Source organism: Ursus arctos, unplaced genomic scaffold, assembly GCF_023065955.2.
Source record: "Ursus arctos isolate Adak ecotype North America unplaced genomic scaffold, UrsArc2.0 scaffold_33, whole genome shotgun sequence".
NCBI lineage: Eukaryota > Metazoa > Chordata > Mammalia > Carnivora > Ursidae > Ursus > Ursus arctos.
Window position 1 is genome coordinate 10,106,421 of NW_026623019.1, and position 20,036 is coordinate 10,126,456.

Sequence of the window (20,036 nt, forward strand, 5' to 3'; positions counted from 1 at the left end):
GGCATAAACTTAACCAAGGAGGTGAAATACCTGTACTCTGAAAACTATAAAACATCGGTGAGAAAATTGAAGATGACACAAATAAATGGTAAGATATTCCATGTGCACAGATTGGAAGAACCAGTGTTGTTAAAATGTTAATACTACCCAAAACAATCTACAGATTTAATGCCATACCTTTCAAAATACCAACAATATTTTTCACAGTACTAGAACAGATAATCCTTAAACTTGTATGAAACCACAAAAGACCCTAAATAGCCAAAGCAATCTTGAAAAAGAAGAACAAAGCTGGAAGTATCACAATCCAAGATTTCAAGATGTAGTAATCAAAAAAGGACAGAAATAGACACATAGATCAACAGTATAGGATTGAGACCAGAAGTAAGCCCAAAACCACATGGTCAGTTAATCTATGACAAAGAAGGCAAGAATGTACAGTGGGGAAAGACAGTCTTCAACAAATGCTGTTGGGAAAAAAAAAAACTGGACAGCAACACACAAAAGAATGAAACTGGATCACTTTCTTACCCTATACACAAACTCGAAGTGGATTAAAAACTTAAATGTGAGACCTGAAATCAAAAAGTCCTAGAAGAAATCATAGGCAGTAATCTCTTATGTATCACCCTAAGCAAAATATTTATGGATGTTTCTCCTCAAGTAAGGGAAACAAAAGCAAAAATAAACTTGTGGGACTACACCAAAATAAAAAGGTTTTTGCACAGCAAAGGAAACCAACTAAATGGAAGGAGATACTTACAAATGATATATCCGATAAGGGGTTAATATCTAAAATATATAAAGAACTTACACAACTTAGCACACACACACACATACACAAAATCTGATTTAAAAATGGGCAGAAAGCCTGAATAGGCTTTTTTTTTCCAAAGAAGGCATACAAATGGCCCTCAGACACATGAAAAGATGTTCAGGGTCACTAATCATCAGGGAAATGCAAATCAAACCACAGTGAGATACCCCCCACACCAGTCAGAATGGCTAGTATCAAAAAGCCAAGAAATAACAAGTGTTGGCGAGGCTGTGGACAAAAGGGAGCCCTCGTGCGCTGTTGGCGGGAATGCAAACTGGTGCAGCCACTGTGGAAAACAGTTCCTCAAAAAACTGAAAATAGAAATACCGTCTGATCCAGTAATTCCGCTCCTGGGTATTTACCCAAAGAAAATGAAAACACGAATTCAGAAAGGTACATGCACCTCTGTGTTTACTGCAGCATTATTTACAATAGCGAAGACATAGAAGCAGCCAAGTGCCCATCTATGGATGAATGGATAAAAAAGGTGTTGTGTGTATATATATGGTGGAATATTATTTAGTCATGAAAAATGGGATCTTGCCATCTGCAACAATACGAATGGACCTAGAGGGTATTATGCCAAGTGAAATAAGACAAAAACAAATAATACCATATAATTTCACTTATATTTGGAATCTAAAAAAACAAATGGACAAATAGACTCTCAAGTACTGCTTGCCCAGGGGGATGTATGTAGGGGGGATGGGCAAGATCCATAATGGGGATTAAGAGGCACAAATTTTGAGATGTAAAATAAGTCATGGAGATGAAAAGTACAGCATAGGGAATCTAGTTAATAATATTATGTAGTGACAGATGGTGATTACACCTGTCGTGGCGAGCACTGAGTATGTGTAGAATTGTCTAATTAATATGTTGTACACCTGAAACTAATATAACATTGTATGTCAATTACACTTCAATAATTTTTTAATTTTAAAAGCTAAATATATATATTTAATGCTTTATTAAGATGCTTTATCAACTTCATTAATAAGTTTATTTTTAATAACTTTATTATTAACTTTATTAATAAGATGCTTTATCAACTGTGATTATATTAAAACCCTTAATGCTTAAAGGCATACTTTCTTTGTAGGTGAAAACTTCCCCTCCTCACCTCCACCCCCAAGAGAACCGTACCTAGTCTTCAAGTTTCCTCTTTCAAATTACTTTTTTCAGTCTTATTACATCCTTTCATTCCACCCCAGAATTGAGTCATACTGGCAATGTAATAATGTCTGCAATATCGTATAATTTTTCCTAGAAACATTAGTCATCATAATGTGGAAACCTCACTGAAATTCCCTACCCAGATAATGTATCTAACGCACTAAAACTTAGCTTCCTGAAGGGAATATAATAGTACATTAATTTGTTAAAAATCAGCTGCTGTAAGATTTTTAGAACAATAATGCATTCATTCAACCAACTTGGAGCACCCATGATGTCCCTAGCACTATACCAACCATTAATAATAAAGGAAGTTTTCTTTTAATGAATTAGTTCCTCCCTCAGTAATTTTTGGGTCAGGGATTGGAACATGTAACAGATTTATGATCTAATGAAGCAATTGTTAATAGAGTTTTTGCATACATTGCTGTAGGTGCACAGAGAGAAATAAGACCAATTCTTCCACAAGAGAGCTTCAGGGAGACGATATTTAAAGTAATTCCTAAAAACATAAGCTAGCATTCATTAGGCGGAGAGGAAAGAAGGACCTCTGAAGTCACCGGAATAGCATGTGCAAAGGCCCAGGGGTAGAAATGGACATGGTAGGTTCTAGGAATGGCAGCTAGGTGAGCTGAAAAACAGTAAAGCATAGAGGCAGGTAAGTGGCAGAATGTAGGGCCGGAAATGGACACAGGATACCTTTCGCCAGACATTGTTTAGCCAAAAACAAATCCAGGAGTTTCTGCAGCACAGAAGAAAGTGACCCGCACCCCCAAACGATCCTTTGAGGTTATTCAATAAGAAGAAATCCCTGAGGCTTCAGTTTTTACAAGATTCAATTCTTATCCCATGAATGAGTCTTAGATCATTCCTTTAAGGAAGATTCAGCATTTAGGTGCTTTGTGGTCCTGGCGGGGGTTTGGTTTTCGGTCCTCCCTGCTCCTCGTTGTATGTGACGCGGGTAATGAACAAAGAGCTGTTTCTTTTCATAGCTCTTGGCCTTTTCTCCCCTGTGAACCACACGTACGCACAGTTCTCTGAGTGTTCGCCTGCTCCACGTTTCCTTGCTGCTGCCAACTTTCTTCTGATCCCAGCTGTTTCCCAGTTTAGAGAATCTGCGTTGACCCAAGACCTATGTGGTGCTCAAACCTTTTGGTCCCAGGGCCACTTTATACTCTTTCTGATGATTGAGGATCTCAAGAGACTTTCACACACGTGGACTATATCCAGCAATATGTACCATATCAGAATTTAAAATTGAGGAAAATTTCAAGTATTCGTTAATTCTCACAAAGTAATAATTAAACATGGCATGGTAAAACAAGCCATGTTCAACAAAACGGTAAAAAAAAAAAGTTTTCACGTGAAAAACAATTATGAAAAGTAATATTTTCTAAAACAAATAAGTTCGTGAGAAAAGTGGCATCGTTCTTCATTTTTTCCAATGCCCAACTCTGGTTCATAGATGACATCTGGATTCTCACATCTGCTTCTGAATTCAGTCTGTGGCGAGAGGTCATGTGGCATGTAGGAACCTTGTAAGAAAGAGTGAGAAAGGCAATTTGTGTCTTAATATCATTATGAAAATAGGTTTTTTTACAGTTATTTATTTGTTTGTTTAAGTAAACTCTACCCCCAACATGGGCTTGAACTCACGACACCGAGATCGAGAGTCACACGCTGTACTGGTCGGAGCCAGCCAGGCATCCCTGAAAATAGTTTTAGGATTGCAGACCTTCTACGAGGGTCTCGGGGGCCTCTCGTAATCCCCAAACCACATTTGAGAGCCTCTAACTTAAAAGTTTTCAAATACTCTGTTGGAAGACGAGAGCTGAGGGTTCGTAAAAGTGAGCAGACAGAATGTTAAAGCAGAAGCCAATGTGCGCAGTCCCTTCACTCCTGGAAAGCAGGTGTCGCTGCTGTTTCGGTAAGATGAGGAATTAAGGAAAATGTGACTGACTTGGTCCACTTTCCATTAAAATCCATTTTGATCAGTTTTTAAACACTCAAAATGCCCTCCCCTCAAAACAACAACAACAACAACTAACCCTGGTTTTATCTTTTCTCCCCTTCACATCAGCCAGGAAATAGAATCCTCTAGAGAGAGGAAATGAACACTAGTTTAGACAACTTCAGACAGAAGGAAGACACCTGGGGTTTCATGCTCTCTAGCTCTGGGGCCTTGAGCAGGTCGCAGCTTTTCCAGTCCCGGTTGTTGGACCTGTGAAAGGGCCCACCTCCCCCAGACAACGGCAGGTGGTTTGAGATACGGAGTGTAGCTGTTGGCCTGCGTGCCCTAAAGCCCTCTCCAGGAGTTACTTATGATGATGATTATATTATTATGGTTCTAAGACTGCTCACAGGACACGCAAACCTTCCCTTCTCTCTAAGTGGAGAGAATGCCCACTATTCTTTCCCCATCAGTGTGTCCCAAAGTCCTTGTCCAGGTAAGTTCTTGCAGGCTGCCTGTGGGCAGTCCCCAGGTGAGCATCGTACTCTAGGCTCTGGAAAGCTTCCCAAGGCCAGACACCAATTCCTCTAATGCATGGGCTGTCAGGTTCCCCTCTGTGCAAACCTCCAAAGGCGGAGGAGAGGCTCTGCCAGAAACAGTTCAGGGGACACATAGACAAGCCTCAACTTCCCTCGCTCCCTCCGCTCCAAGGAAATTCTCTAACGGTGTTAAGCCAAGAATTATTGCAGTGAAGCCTGCATAGAAATGGGGATGGTGTGGCTGCAGCCAGAGCCACTCCTACTGACGTATCAGAGGTAGAGGGACAGCCTTCAGCGAGCAGGATGGATGGTGAAGTCCATTTGCCTTGGTTCAGGTTCCCAACACACTCCTGAAGTTGGAGAATGCAGTTTGGACAGTCGGGAGTGAATGATAACATCTGACGTAGCTGTGACCTAGAAAAGACCCAGAGGGCAGGAAATTTCAGTGGAAAGTCACTTAAAAAGCAAAAAGCAACCAGAAGTAACTTGGCTAAATTAGGCTTCATGAGTATAAGATTAAACATTGGCATGTTTAGAAATTCCCAGTCCCCAAGTTAATAAAACCAGGGTCATGAGAATTCTCCTCGCTTTACCATCTGCGTTTACCAACCCACCCAACCTCCTCCAATTGCTAGAAAAACATTGCTTGGAGAACAGAAAAACTGTCCTTTAGCAACAGAACATTTGAATCTTACCTCGGGTAGGACTTGAATTCAACATCTGGAGACGTATTCCTGTTCACATGTGTTCTAGAATCTTCTCATTGATGTCAAGTCATCTGGACAGATAAAATTGCCCAAACACAAAAAGTTTCATTTCCCTTTCCTTGTATATATAAAGCAAAGTGTCTTGCATTCTGCTAAAATAATGAGTAAGAAGTTAATAAGTAAAATCTTAATTTAATAAAAAAATTAATGTGGTTTTCCACTAAGTATCTTTGTCTCTCCTTTCTTCTTCCTGTCTAGCCTTGAAGGCCTCGCCTTCTAAAAAACGTTGCAACTCCATCGCTGCCCTGAAGGCAACCTCGCAAGAGATCGTGTCCTCAATTAGCCAGGAGTGGAAGGACGAGAAGCGTGACTTGCTGACTGAAGGGCAGAGTTTCAGCAGCCTTGACGAAGAAGGTAAAGACACGTAACTTAAAAAAAAAGAAGAAGAAAAGAAGTCCTTCTGATTTGGTTTATATAGATGACGTAATTCACAGTAGAACAGTGAGAGTATACGTGCTGTAAGAAACAAGGTGGGGAGGGACGCATGGCTGGCTCTCAGTGGAGCGTGCCACTCTTGATCTCGGGGTTGTGAGTTCAAGCCCCACGTTGGGCATAGAACTTAAAAAAGAAAGAAAGAAAGAAACCAAGTCTATTAACTCATACTCAAAAGAGTATGACACAGTTACTACAAATTTTTAAAACACATAAATAATATGTAGTTGATAGTAAAAAAAAAAAAGTTGGAAGATATACCAAGATATTTAGAAATAAAGATCTAAAGCCCCACTACTGGGAGGTAACAAATCTGAACATTTTGGGGTTTTTACTATTGGATCTTGTTCTGTGCGTGCATACGGGTGTGTGTATGTGTGTGTGTGTGTGTGTGTGTTTCAGATGCACATATGTACTATATACATATGTATATACACACCCTTATACGTATCTATACAATGTAACAATGAATTATCCATTTACTTAGGTCTTTAATGAGTTTAATAAAAGTTTTACAGCTTTCCTCTCGCCTGTCCTATACACCTCCCTTTTGTTAGATTTATTCTCAAATGGATATAGAGATAGAGACATAGACGTGTATTTTTGGTCTTTTCAAATAGTGTCTTTTTAAGACTTGGGTTTTCTGGCTGTTTCTTGCTCCTGTGTAGCCCTCCCTTCTTTTCCTTCCTTGCTCACCTGCCAGCTAGGACTCCTAGAACAATGATGAGTACAAGTGGTGATAGTGGGCAGCCTTGCCTTGTCCTGATTTTAAAGGGAATGCCTCTCGTGTTTCACTGTTGAGAAAGAAGTTTGCTGTATTTGATACCAGTAATCAGGTCAAGGAAGTACCTTTTTATTCCCGGTTTGCTAAAAGTTTTTATCAGGAGTGAGTGTTGAATTTTATCACATACGTTTCCTTGTTTGTGTACTTGATCATGAGGCTTTTTTCTCTTCTAATCCTAGAAGAGGAAATGACATTTTAGACGTTGTTTTTTTTTTATCACTATGTTCTTTTGGGAATCCCAACATTTCCTGAAAATTTCTTCTCCTTCGATTAGATTTGATCTCTTCTTGGGCTTTCCTTTCCTCGAGAGTGGTTGGAGTAGGGTGTAATTCCTGTTCCCTTCGATAGCGCCTATCCACCTGTGTCATGTGGGGTTTCCTTCTTTCTCATCTTCCATCCATCCACCCAGATTTAGTGCTTTCGGCAAAAGAGTTCATGAACCGCCCTTGCTCCTCTCTCCCTAAGCCTCCCTGCTCCGGCATCTCCCCTACCACACGGCCTGGTCTTCTTGGAACACGCATAAGACGGCAAGGTGTCTGCGGTCCGGGAAATAGGATTAACTGATTTTTAAACTGTATTAGTTAAACTTTGAACTAGTGTGCACTGTATGACTGCTAAAGTTAAAGCAGCAAGTTCAGTTCTTAATCTGGGGGGGAGGAAGGGGGTATAACATATTCACTACATAACCCATTGCTTCATTTTTCAAGGGACTTTACCCAAAAAGGCCTCTGAAGGTCAAAGAAAAACCTACTGAGCATATTCTTTGAAAATGTTAACGTACTATTTTAAAAATGAGTTTATCCGGATAGTTTTCTCAATGTACAGAGTTTGCTGCAGTGTTTGGCCATTTTATAGTGCTCTGTACTTGGGGGCTTCCCTTTTCATAGTGCACCAAGTCATCGCCAAATTCCCCTCAAGTTTTTAATCCTCTCTTCTGTGCCACTGTCAGTGTTCCGGGGTGTATTCATTTCCTCTTGCTATGTAGCAAATTACTCAGAACGTCAGCAGCTAAGTAGAACCTTCATTTATTAGCCCACTGTGTGTAAGTCAGAGTCTGGCAAGGCTCACCTCAGTTCTCTGGGCCCAGCTTATCAGGGTCTCAAAAACTGGGATCAAGGTGTTAGCTGGGCTGCGTTCTCATCTGAAAGTGCTGGAGAAGAATCCTCCTCCAAGGTCATCACGTGGTTGGCAGAATTCACTTCCTGTGGTTGTAGGCCAGACGTCCCCATGCCTTCCTGTCTGATAGCTGTGGACCATGTCCAGCCCCACCAAGACCATCCACGTTCCTTGCCCAGCAGCCCCTTCCATCTTCACACCAAGACTTTCTTACAAATCAGTCCTTCTCACCCTTCAGATCTCTGACCTCCAGACGACAGATTTAAAAGGCTCAAGTGATTAGGCCAGGCCCACCTGGATAGTATCCTCTTTGACTAACTTGAAGTTAACCGATTAATAACCTTAGTTACATCTGCAAAATTCCTTTTGCCCTGTAAGATGCAGTAATCACAGGAGTCCTATCATGTTTACCAGTTCCACCCACACTCAAGCGTGCGGGTCACTGGGGATCATCCTAGAATTCTGTCCACCATGCTAGTTTTTTTAAAAAAAACCAAAGGATATAAGAGCTTGAGGAAACAGCTGTCTGCTTCAGAGAGCTCCTTAAAGATTGGGGCTCAGCTCCCCAGTGCCTGGCCCAAGTCCCTGGACAGATTGTGTCTCTCTGTGTTGTATCACTCACGTAGTCTCTGGCTCATGAAGTCAAGACCAGAGTCTCCGTGAGCCTTTCTAGTCCAGCTCCATCTGCCTTAAGTTGAGTAGCAATTCATTAAACTCTGAAGGCAGGTTATTTTTCAGATGCACTTTTCACCATGATTGAGCATGTGAGTATTTTCCTCTGTATTTAATAAGAAGGTGGAGCCAAGTATATTAAAGATCGCTAGCCAGCTGTTGTATTACATTGAAGCCTTTCTAATTTTTGCATGTAGAGCACTTCAGTTACTTGTGTTTTTATACTATTACCATCTGTTATTCATCACGGCAATAATTTGTTTTTTTAAAGATTTTTTATTTATGCGACAGAGAGAGACAGCCAGTGAGAGAGGGAACACAAGCAGGGGGAGTGGGAGAGGAAGAAGCAGGCTCATAGCGGAAGAGCCTGATGTGGGGCTCGATCCCATAACGCTGGGATCACGCCCTGAGCCGAAGGCAGACACTTAACGACTGTGCCACCCAGGCGCCCCGGCAATAATTTATTTTGACCTGAATCAGAGGCAAAGCTGCACCATCCCACACGTTTTAAAGTGTGTCCAGTCTCCTGGTCTGGAGTCCAGCCCTTCTGTGCCTACACCCCGCGCTGTACTCCTCCGTCTACACCTCTTCAAACCCCAAATCCATAGCCTCGCTCATGCAATAGTGCCTATTAGGACTGTTTTCCATTCATACGCTTCCTAAAAATGCATAATTTTGAGCCTGTCATTGCCTGTAAAGGAATCCCAGAAGCACCTTAAAGTTGTGTTGTATTTATTATCGTCTGTCTTAGTTGAGTTTAGGGGAATCTAAATTGAGAAGGATTAAAAAGAATCCACAGTCCAGCATGGTGACTTTAGTTAACAAAAGTCTATTGTATATTTGAAAGTTGCTAAGAGAGTAGATCCTAAAAATTCTCATTGCAGGAAAAAGATGTTGTAACTGTATGTGGTCATGGGTGTTCGCTAGCTCATGGTGGTCATCTCACAGTATATATGGTGGACACCTAGAATTAATACACTGTCTGTAGCAATTATATTTCATAAAAATTTAAAAATAAAATATCTCCCTAGGTTTAAAAAAAAAAGTGTGAGCGCAGCTACAAAATTTGACGGACAGGACTCATGCATAACTATTATGTCCACCGCACTCTCGCATGGGGCACTTGCGTGTGTATTTTTAAAGCAAGTCTGTTCTTGGTGACTGGATCTGTCACTAAAACACTATCTCTGACAGGCTGGGCAATAAGGGGTACGAATTTGTCCAATGTTTAGGTGAGGATGATTAAAAATGATCTCCCAATAAGAAAAAGAAAGAATCCGCACAGACACAGAGAGAGTGGGCGTGAGTCACACTGTTCAGCCTTGAATATTCTGCTTTCCTGCATAAGTATTTTTGCAGGCACCCACATTTTATTTTTTTTTAAGATGTCATTTATTTATTTGACAGCGCAAGCAGGGGAAGCGGCATGCAGAGGGAGAGGGAGAAGCAGGCTCCTCTCAGAGCAGGGAGCCCTCTGTGGGGCTTGATCCCAGGACCCTGGGATCATGACCTGAGCCGAAGGCAGATTCTTAACCAACTGAGCCACCCAGGCACCCCAGGCACCTACATTTTAAAAAGGAAATAGGAGTTTTCTCTTTTTTTTTTTTTAAGATTTTATTGATTTATTCAACAGAGATAGAGACAGCCAGCGAGAGAGGGAACACAAGCAGGGGGAGTGGGAGAGGAAGAAGCAGGCTCATAGCGGAGGAGCCTGATGTGGGGCTCGATCCCAGAACGCCGGGATCACGCCCTGAGCCGAAGGCAGACGCTTAACCGCTGTGCCACCGAGGCGCCCCGAGTTTTCTCATTTTTAAAAAAGCAACCTTGGCTCTTAAAATAGGAGGCCAAGAAGATCCATGGATGATGTTCAAAGATGTGTATGGGCATAAAGGGGGTTAAGAGATGGCTGGCTGGGGCACCTAGGTGGCTCAGTCAGTTAAGCATCCGCCTTCAGCTCAGGTCATGATCGCAGGGTCCTGGGATCGAGCCCCAAGCTGGGCTTTCTGCTGAGCAGGGAGCCTGCTTCTGCCTCTCCCTCCGCCCCTCCTCCCCTGCTCGTTCTCTCTCTCTCTCTCTCTCTCTCTCTTTCTCACTCTTGTTCTCTCTCTCAAATAAATAAAATCTTTTTTAAAAAGAGAGAGAGAGAGCTGGCTGTTAGTCTGGGAAGCATTTGTTTCCTGGGTGTTAAAAAGTCGGAGTACTTAGATCTAAATTGAGGATGATAGATACGTGCATCTCCTGGGAGGGAAAGCAGGTTCCCTGTGTGTTTCTACATTTGCCAATCATCCTGCTAATCTCTGTCGAATTATCTCCTTAAGCTCCTTCAAGCTTTCTATGTCATCTTTTGAAACAGTAAATCATTTTATTAGGTTTTTAAAAGAACATCCATAATGTCATCTCCATAAGCCATTTTGTAAATTAATGCCATTTCCTTTCCCGTTAACCTGTTTGCAAGAAGCTATTTTACTTGTCTGGGGCAGTTCAGAAGAGCAGAGTGAATTCATGATTTAATTTGCCACCTGATATGTAAAGAGAATGCTTTGGAGTGGATTTAAGTGATTACAGATCTAAAGGCAGCATTTATTACGGAGATTCACGCGTGTGTGTTGTGCTTTTGTTATCCAGCACTGGGATCCCGACACAGGCCGGACCTGGTGCCTAGCACCCCGTCACTGTTTGAAGCTGCTTCCTTGGCAACCACTATTTCGTCTTCTTCCTTATATGTCGATGAACATTGTCCGCACGACAGGACTGCGCTCTATTCAAACAGGTGAGAGTTAGCGCGATCAAATTACCAATCCAGCTGTTACCACACCAGCATCCCAGCTAGACGGGTATCTCTGAATTGAAAACATGCTGTCCCTAGCACCCAGGATGTGACTGTCACCTGCCCTGTAAGTAAAAGAAAGACAACATGCTTGATTATTTACTGTGGCAAGAAGCACGTCTGGGGGAAAAAACCTCCTTATTTTTCTCCACAGTTAATCATTATGTCCTATAGAAATTATATACTTGGTTCTAGGGAAGAAGACTGGTCTTTCATCATTTTTCTTCTAATAATTTCCTATGAATGGATTTTTTAAGCAAGTACTCTTGGTTAATATTGCCAATAGCAGCAAAAATATTTGAATATTCTCTTTTTGTTTGAGTGACCGTAGTGACTGTGATAGGCAGAATGATGGCCCGCCAAAGTTGTCCCTGTCCTCATCCCTGGAACCTGTGGACGTGTCGCCTTATATAGCAAAAGGGACTTTGCCAACACGATTAAAGATCCTGAGATGGGAAGGGTGTCTTGAAATATTCAGGGTGTCCCAATGAAATCACGGGGTCTTTTTAAAAATAGATATATATTGTCTTAGTAACACTCCAGTGGTAGACAACTTCATGCTTACGTTTCTTCATAGATCACTGAGTCACACAAAATTCAGAACCCACAAGGAAGCTACGAGTGTTTACATTAAATGTGTCCTTCCTAAAAATCCTTAACTGTATGTCAGTCTGTCCTCAAGCAGTGAAGTCTAATTATACACAGGGTCTTTGTCAGAGGAAGACAGGAAGATGAGAGTCAGAGAAAGAGAAGGGATTCCAGAAGCGGAGGGTGGAGAGAGACATTGGAAGGTGCCCCACGGCTGGCTTTGAAGTTGGAGGACGGGGCCGTGAGCCTGGGAATGCAGGCAGCCTCTAGACACCAGAAAAGACAAAGAAACAGATGCTCCCTTGGAGCCTTCACAGAGGAAGACAGCTCTTCCACACCTTGAATTTTAGGACTTCGGATCACCAGAGCTGCAAGATAGTAAGTTGTGTCATTTTAAGCCGCTAAGTTTATGATAATTTCTAATCTTACAGCAGCAATGGGCCACTAATGCGGGGACTCTCAGACATGTAATGGTTGAACATTTGAGTGTTGGGTGGGTACTGCGATTTCTTAAATAGAGAGTGGATTGGTTGTTAGATAGGCTTGCTTTTTGAACAAAACGTTGTCAGACATTGATTCCAATAATAGAAGATGCTGTCTTTGCAAAGAGATCACAGTGTGGTTGGTGGGCTCCGCTGTTCGATTTCCTCTCTTTCTGTATATGCGGTTTTGTGACCGGCTCCAGTCGCCGGGCAGGGACTACGGTGTATGTTCTTGATAATTATCCGTTAAATGGGAACTAGCTCTTGTTAGAAATCTAGCTCTCAAGAATCAAGGTCATATTTGTGTGGGCGAACTGCTTCTTACACGGTACGTCATTTTTCACCTCCAGGAATACAGTGTGGCTCCCTTCCAGAAAGAGGACTCAGTACGGTAGACTCGTTTGTAACATGTGCATGTTTGCAGATTCTAGCGTGGCCTTTGGGCAAGTTAAGGTTTGGTCATTGGAGCATCTGTAGAAATTGCTTTCTGTTGCCATTCCCTTCCCTCTCCGCTAGATACAGGCTGGGGGGTGGGGAGCAGGTGAAGCAGCCCGCCTTGGTCTGGAGAAGTGAAACAGGTAACACGGTGAGCCATCCATCTTAGGGGGCTTCCGTTTAGATAGCTCGGCTGGAAGGGCCAACAAATCAGGCTCCATCATAAGCTCTTCAGCTCATCTGAACTGTAAAAGAAATGTGGTTAGCTTCCTTGGGTTAGAAGAATTTAATGTGACCTATACCTTACACTGCTGTGTACCTTGAATGTTCGAATTTGTTACGTAAATTAGTCTAGCAACAGCTTTCCTATTTCTGGGGTAGAGCTAAACACCATTGTTTTGCTCTCAAATACAAATAGCGGCTCGAGAAATGGCTGGAAAGTCATAGTGGGCTCCTTGCAAGGTCAGAAACAATTCTGTGTGAAGCCATGGTGGTTTCTTACTGTTTGCTACTGTTCTCATTATCAGGGGCACATAATTGGATATGCTTGCTCTTAAGTTATTTTCTAGAGTTTTCAGCACAAGAATAAAAGGGTTTTTTGCTTGTCTTTTGGTTTTGGTTTTGGTTTTTGGGGTTTTTTGATGGCAGTGGTTGTGGGTCAATATCCAGACTCTTGGCCAGGAGTATTCAGTTCTTGGGTGTTCATAAGGTTCCCCCACCATCCGGAACCGCCTCCGTCCTGACCACTGTGGGGGCGACCTCTGCATGCTCCTGGACTGTGGTATAATTCTTGGTACTTTTATTTATGATGATACTGGTTTTCGTATATATTTGGATGGGAAAAACATTAGCGTTATCTGCGGTATTTTTCCCTTTCTCTTTTTGAAGTGACTTGAGATAAATCTCCCTTGGCATTGTATCTCCAAGTTGTAATTTCAAGATTTTCTTTATTTATTTTCGCACGTGCACACACGCAAGAGAGAGAGAAGGGGGGGGGACGCATGCACAAGGGGAGGGGCAGAGCAAGGAGCCTGATGCAGGACTCAATCCCAGGACCCCAAGATCATGACCTGAGCTGAAAGCAGACGTTTAACAGACTGAGCCACCCAGGTGCCTCTCCCAGTTGTCATTTGATATGTTATATTTAGCTGACAGTCGGGTTCAGTTACAAGAACAAGAAGCCACCCGGTCTTAAGCAGAAAGGGATTTGATACAAGGAATTAGGTGCTTGCGAAGTCCGTGAAAAGGCTCTGGGCTGGACATCAGGAAATCACTCCTAGATGACACCACTGAACTGGCCCACCGACAGCCCTACAGCCGTGGCCACAACCAAGCAGGTGCCCTGCCATTGGAACGCAAGCCAGTGAGAAGCATTTTGGTGACCCCAGAATGTTTTTAAGATAAGCCATCATTTAAAAATCAAGCAGTGTCACTAAAATACCCAGGTCCTTTTGAAAAATCACTAGTTTGGGCCCCACTTGGCTCTGTGGCCTCTCAGCATTTACCAGTGGAGGGGAGAAGCATGGAACCTTCTGCTTGTTCATCGGTAAGGTTGCCTACCTGCCCCCCTGGGCACTTCTGATTGTAGCCTGGAGAGAGAAGACATGCCAAAGGCATGCCTCCCATCTTAACCACTGCCTTAGTCAATCGTAAGGAGAAGGTGCAAAAAAGACACAGGTGCTCAGGAGAAATTAATAGCGTGTGAACTCCTGGGGATCAGTATCCTTACCTCCCCCCACCATGCCCAACCCGAATTATTCAACAGGGAGACCTTACCAGCAAACTGAATAGAAGTTGTCATACTTTCTAGCATTTTTTTTCCCCATTAGAGCCCTCCTAGACCTATGTGGGGTCTCTTGAGAAGATAAACAAACATGATTCTAAGTCTCTTCTGGCCTACTAAGTTTCCAACCTAATCCAAATAGCCTGGAAAGGAAATGAGTTGAATATTGATGTTCTAATTCACATGTTAGGTTTTTCTATCTCTGAGTCGTTTTTCTGTGAAGGCAGGGTGTCCTGTTTTTTCCGTTTCAACACTAAGCCCTACGTATCTGCCCTTAAATAAGCCGTAAATACTTCAATAGCAGGTGTCATTCTGTCAGTCTTTTTAGAATCCTTAACTCTGAAAGGTGCCGATTAGTGCCGGGCTGTCTCCACACCTAAATTATATATTGCTGTGGGAAAACTGCTGTCTCTTCAAATTATTCCCATTTTTTAGGGATTATTCTTTGTAACTGCAAAAACTCTGATAATAATCTGTTTTTTTTTTTTTTTAAGTGTGCTCCAAAAATTGAGTAGGAAGCAAAGAAAAAATAGTATTTTTAAAGCATATATTTAACCGGATGATCGGGAGGACCTGTTTTCATGCTCCACTGGACAGCTCAGTATTAGAGCTTGAAGTTCATAGACATGGAGGCAATGTGTTGTGGGTACATCCTTCCTGGTCAGAGGGTGGGATTTAAATCCTGCGTTTTCGATCCTTGAATTCGTCTTTCCTAGTAAGAGCTCTTTTCTTTCAGAGGAGGTATAAATTGAGCACTAAGAAATACAGAGGAAACGTGTTTTATCTCAAAGTTAAGAACACTCTAGTGTGGAAATTCACTACACGCGTGACTATGAATCCTTTTCGTGATTTCCTGCACCGCTGGGAGCAAAGCTGATGCTCTGATCGTGCCTGAGTATGGAAAACCCCACTGCATGCGCCCCAGCATACTTACAGCTTCCCCATCAAGCCTGCCTTTACCTTCATGCCCTGGCCGGCCTCCTGTTTTCCTAGTGACTGTTTCCAATACCTGGCTTCCCCAGGAGGCATGTGGAGTGTTCTAAGAAGCGCATTTATGTCAGAGGAGATGCCACTGTCATTTGCAAGAGAAGGACAGCTGGCAGAGGCCCCCTAAGGGATAAGTCCGGATCGTGGATCTCCGGGGCTGACCCCAGGGATTTGCAGTTCTGTGCACTTTTCTTCCTGCTCTTAGAGTCTCATAAACCCGGGAGAGGAGTGGAGCCGGGGTGGAGGGACCCGTTATCTTACCGACTTGTCTAAAAGACACGTGCGTTCTGTGACACACTGCCACAAGGTCACACGGTGTGCTAGTAGGATGTAACTGGAACGCAGGGCTCTGGGGCCCAGGCCTCCGTTCTCTCCGCCATACCACCCTTTGACTAACAGCATCCTGTCCTTCCGCTCTTGTCCTTGCCGTGTGTGCCGTGCACAGACGGGTGATGCGCCCAGTGTTCCTAACATGAATGCTGCCTCCAGAACCGAGCGACCTTTTTGCTGCTTAACGACTAAAGTATTTCTGTTAGACAAAGTGGCGTGCTTATGAATGCCTGCCCGTGATGTTTGTTCTAGAAGTTGTTGGCTAAGTTTGCTTATTAAGAACATCATGGCGGGGTGCCTGGGTGGTGCAGTCGCTTGAGCGTCCAACTGTTGGTTTCAGCTCAGGTCATGATCTCAGGGTCGTGGGATCGAGCCCTGCATCAGGCTCTGTGCTCTGCATGGAATCTGCTTGAGATTCTCTCTCCCCTTCCCCCTCTGCCCCTCCCCTCCATCTCAAATAAATAAATAAATCTTTTTTTTAAAAAAAAGAACATCATGGCTATGGAAACTTTTCTATCAAAGCAGTAGACAACTTCAAACCATCAATAATCATCTGATAATAATACTATAATAATAGCTAATTCTTGGACCTTATTAAGGGTCCGTGTTCAGGTCCTTCCATGCGTCAGAGGGATTTAATGCTCCCAGCAACCCTGTAAGGTCATCATATTTCTTACCTCCAGTTTGTGGATGAGGCATGCTCACAACATCGGGTCACTTCCCCGAGGTCAGATGGCTGCTAAGTGGAGCCATGGTTTCCAGGCGCAGCACAGATACAGAGCCTCAGCCCCTCACCCGCCGCCATCTCCCCTGTCGTCCTGTCTCAGACACTTGCCCTTGAAATGATGCTTTTCATGGAAATTTGGTAACCCCTACACAAGGTCTATTCTTCCTCGTCTGCTTTACCTTTTCTTCTTCTGTGATTTTAAGTGTGGATTTTCCGCTCCTCAAGATGTTAGAGCCCGAGTGTTCAAACACTAAAAACATGACATATGAACTTAAATCCACAAGCGACCTGAAACAGCTCTTTCCTCGAGTTTTTATTTCCAGCTCTTCAAGTACACTTCATGGTTACATGATCATAGAGAAGAGACTTTTGTGAGATACGTTTCTGCTTGATTTAAAAAATCCCGTATCTTCTGTTGACCAGGTAAGGTTACGAAGGGACATTTGTTGCTTATAAGATGAGGGGAGAAGAAGGTGGGTTGCCAGAACTTTCTGGTAATTCCAGTTCTCCAACCATAACCTTAACGGAGGGACAGCATATCATCTGTGGTGTCTCCTTGGCACACGGTGGCTGCCTGCTGGTCCTGGATGTCATTCCAAGCCCTCCTGTGGGTGCTGGGGATTGAATCCCACCTCTGCAGACCCTTTGTGCTTTTATGGTTCTTAGTCTGCTGACTCCTACCTTGCAGACAGACCGTCGCCACCAGCATTCATCACCTCCGGCCAGGCCTTTCTCTTGCACACTCATCGTTATAAATCACCAGTTAAAGCATTAGCCCCCAAAGAGCCCCCTTTAGCTCTCTAACGTTGAGCAAGTTACTGTACCATTATGTGCCTCAGTGTCCTCACTTGTGAAATACGGATTATTATACTCCTGCCCCAAATGGTCGTTATAAAGACTGGTTGAGATAGTCATTGGAAAGCACTTATTTTGCCCCACCTGTACCTAGTAAGCACCATCAAAGTGTTTGTTAAAATAAAATAATCCAGTGATTCCATACCCAGCACCTTGCAGCTTCCTGTAAGTTCCACCATAAGGGGCAAGACTTAATTGTTTTGGTCAAAAGGCCATCATGGAACTTTACATCAAAAACCAGGGATGTACTGTATGGTGACTAATATAATATAATAAAAAAATATTATTATAATAAAAAAATAAATAAAAAATAAAATGACGTTAGAAATTGAAGAAGAAAAAAAAAAAAGGCCATCCCGGAGTACTCTGTGAGTCAGCATCCAGTCAAGGAAATGGAAAACACACTTGGAATTTCAAACAAGAGTTTAGTAAAGAGAATTGGTTACCGAGTATAGCTGGACACGTGAAAGGCAACGTTCTAGAAACCCAGGTAGGTAACTCCAGGCAGGAGCTCCAGACATGCGCCCTGCCACTGTACAGAAGCCAGACTCCTGCAGGAGCACCCCCCCCCCCCCCGCCGCCGGGGACCAGCGGCCACCTGAAGAGTAGGGACATCGGAGGAGGACATCACTGACATTGCTGGGATAGTGGCCAGGCCACAGCTGCCGCCAGGGACTCTACCCTCAGAAGAAAGAAAGAAAAAATGAGAGAGAAGTGGACCAAAGGCTTCTCTCCTCCCGCCCCCTCATCTCCTGCCAAAGGAGCCTGAGGAAGGTAGTGTGCCGACGCCTGACCCCAGCATCGCAAGGCAGAGTCGAAACAAGTAAATGTAAATGACAGCCGCACAACACGGGGCAAAGAACAAGAAAGATGCGAGACCTCTTAAAAAAAGGATTACAAAGATCCAAGCTTGACAAAGGTAGAGTGTGCGGGCAGGAGCGGGAATCAGTGTAGACTCTAGACAGTAAAAGGAATCACAGAGCCAATTTATTACCATGCCAATAGAATAACAGTATGTCAAATAGCTGTAATTTTTTTTAATCATCTGTGTAATGGGAGACCCCAGTCTTCACCAGCAAGTCTGTCCAACCGTCGATAACCGTTTCCCGGGTTCTGCGCTGGAGCGGATGCTGGTTATAAATACTCCTAGAAATGTCTCTGCTAATCGCAGGCGCACGGGATAGATAAAAAGGTTCTTCAGCTCACGAAGTCCACAGAGAGGTTAGTAAGCCCGGGGAATCCAGGTGAGACCCCCTCTGACAGGGCAGCAGATACATTTTGAGGGCAGGCTATCTGTCACCCGTGCCCTAGCAAGACATTTTTACTTTATTGCCAGTAATACTCCCCACACCCCACCTCATCAACTGAATATAACTCAGTCTGGAGTAAACACGCATGAGGGACTGTGGAGATGGTGTCACTTTCTTCCTTCTGACAACGAAGAAAAGGATTTAGTCAACTTTTTTCCCCAGTGGCAGGAAACTAGGTCACCAAGCAAATGAGGATATATGTTTGGGGGAGAAGAACTCTCCTCGGGATCCTGAAGCAAAACCCTGCCTGGTCACCCGGCCTCCCGAGAGAAGATCTCATTTGGGGAATTAGGACCATTTGAGGCCTGCTGGGATAACAGGCGATTCTACGAGTGGTGTCACATCCCTTTCCCGTTGTGACTGAGGCACCTGCAGAGAAAATTAGAGCTTGATAGAAGCTTCATAATATTCCTGTTGGCTTAGCTTCCCCTCCCCAACCCCAGCAAAATAAAAAATAAAAAAAGGATTTACATCACATAGTCTGCACCTGGATTTTACTGGATGCCTTTTTTCCCTCTTTTGACAAATCGTAGAATTGCTTCTGAAGTGATTAGCTTTTCAAATGATCCTTCATATATTTTGGCATGGGCAGGAAATTGAAGTGAATTTCTCAAATATCTGACATTTTATGAGGAATAATTTAGGATTCAGCATTAATTCAGAGAACACTCACAGTTTCTTCCTCCATCTTTTATTCATTTCTTCATAAATTCGACAAATATTCATTGAGCCCCAAACACGCCAGACATAGTGCTAGGGGCACACGTGATTCCTCTCCTCCTGGAGATCAGAGTCTAAGTGGGGAATATGCGGGGCGCCTGGGTGGCTCAGTCAGTTGAGCCTCTGACTCGTGGTTTCAGCTTAGGTCATGATCTCAGGGTCGTGGAATCAAGCCCCATGTCCAGCTCCGCACTCAGCAGGGAGTTGGCTTAGGGTTCACTCTCCTTCCACCCTCTGCCCCTCACCCCTCATGCTCACATATACTTGCTCTCTCTCCCTCTCCCATAAATGAATGAATGAATGAACGAATGAAGGAACGAGCATTGGGGTGCATATGGCCCTTCATTTCACTACATCTGTATCATTGGAGTAAATACCCAGTAGTGCAATTGCTGGGTCATAGGGTAGTTCTATTTTTAACTTTTTGAGGGATCTCTACACTGTTTTCCAAACTGGCTGTACCAACTTGCATTCCAGCCAACAGTGTAAGAGGGATCCCCTTTCTCCACGTCCTCCCCAACATTTGTTCTTTCTTGCCCTGTCCATTTTTGCCATTCTGACTGGCATAAGGTGGTATCTCAATGTGGTTTTGATTTGAATTTCCCTGATGGCTAATGATGTTGAGCATTTTTTCATGTGTCTGTTAGCCATTTGTATGTCTTCATTGGAAAAATGTCTGTTCATATCTTCTGCCCATTTTTTGATTTGATTATTTGTTTCTTGGGTATTGAGTTTGAG

The 20,036-nt window shown here is 43.3% G+C and overlaps 1 protein-coding gene across 5 annotated transcripts in view; it reads left to right on the forward strand.

Moving 5' to 3' along the window:
- Nucleotides 1-20,036, forward strand: part of PIP5K1B (phosphatidylinositol-4-phosphate 5-kinase type 1 beta) — a 294,224-nt gene that overhangs the window by 209,471 nt on the left and 64,717 nt on the right. For all 5 annotated transcript variants that reach the window (XM_057305569.1, XM_048218352.2, XM_057305570.1 and 2 more), the window contains 2 exons: nt 5,449-5,604; nt 10,880-11,024. In XM_057305569.1, coding sequence (XP_057161552.1) covers nt 5,449-5,604; nt 10,880-11,024 — 301 coding nt within the window. The remainder of the gene's footprint in view (nt 1-5,448; nt 5,605-10,879; nt 11,025-20,036) is intronic.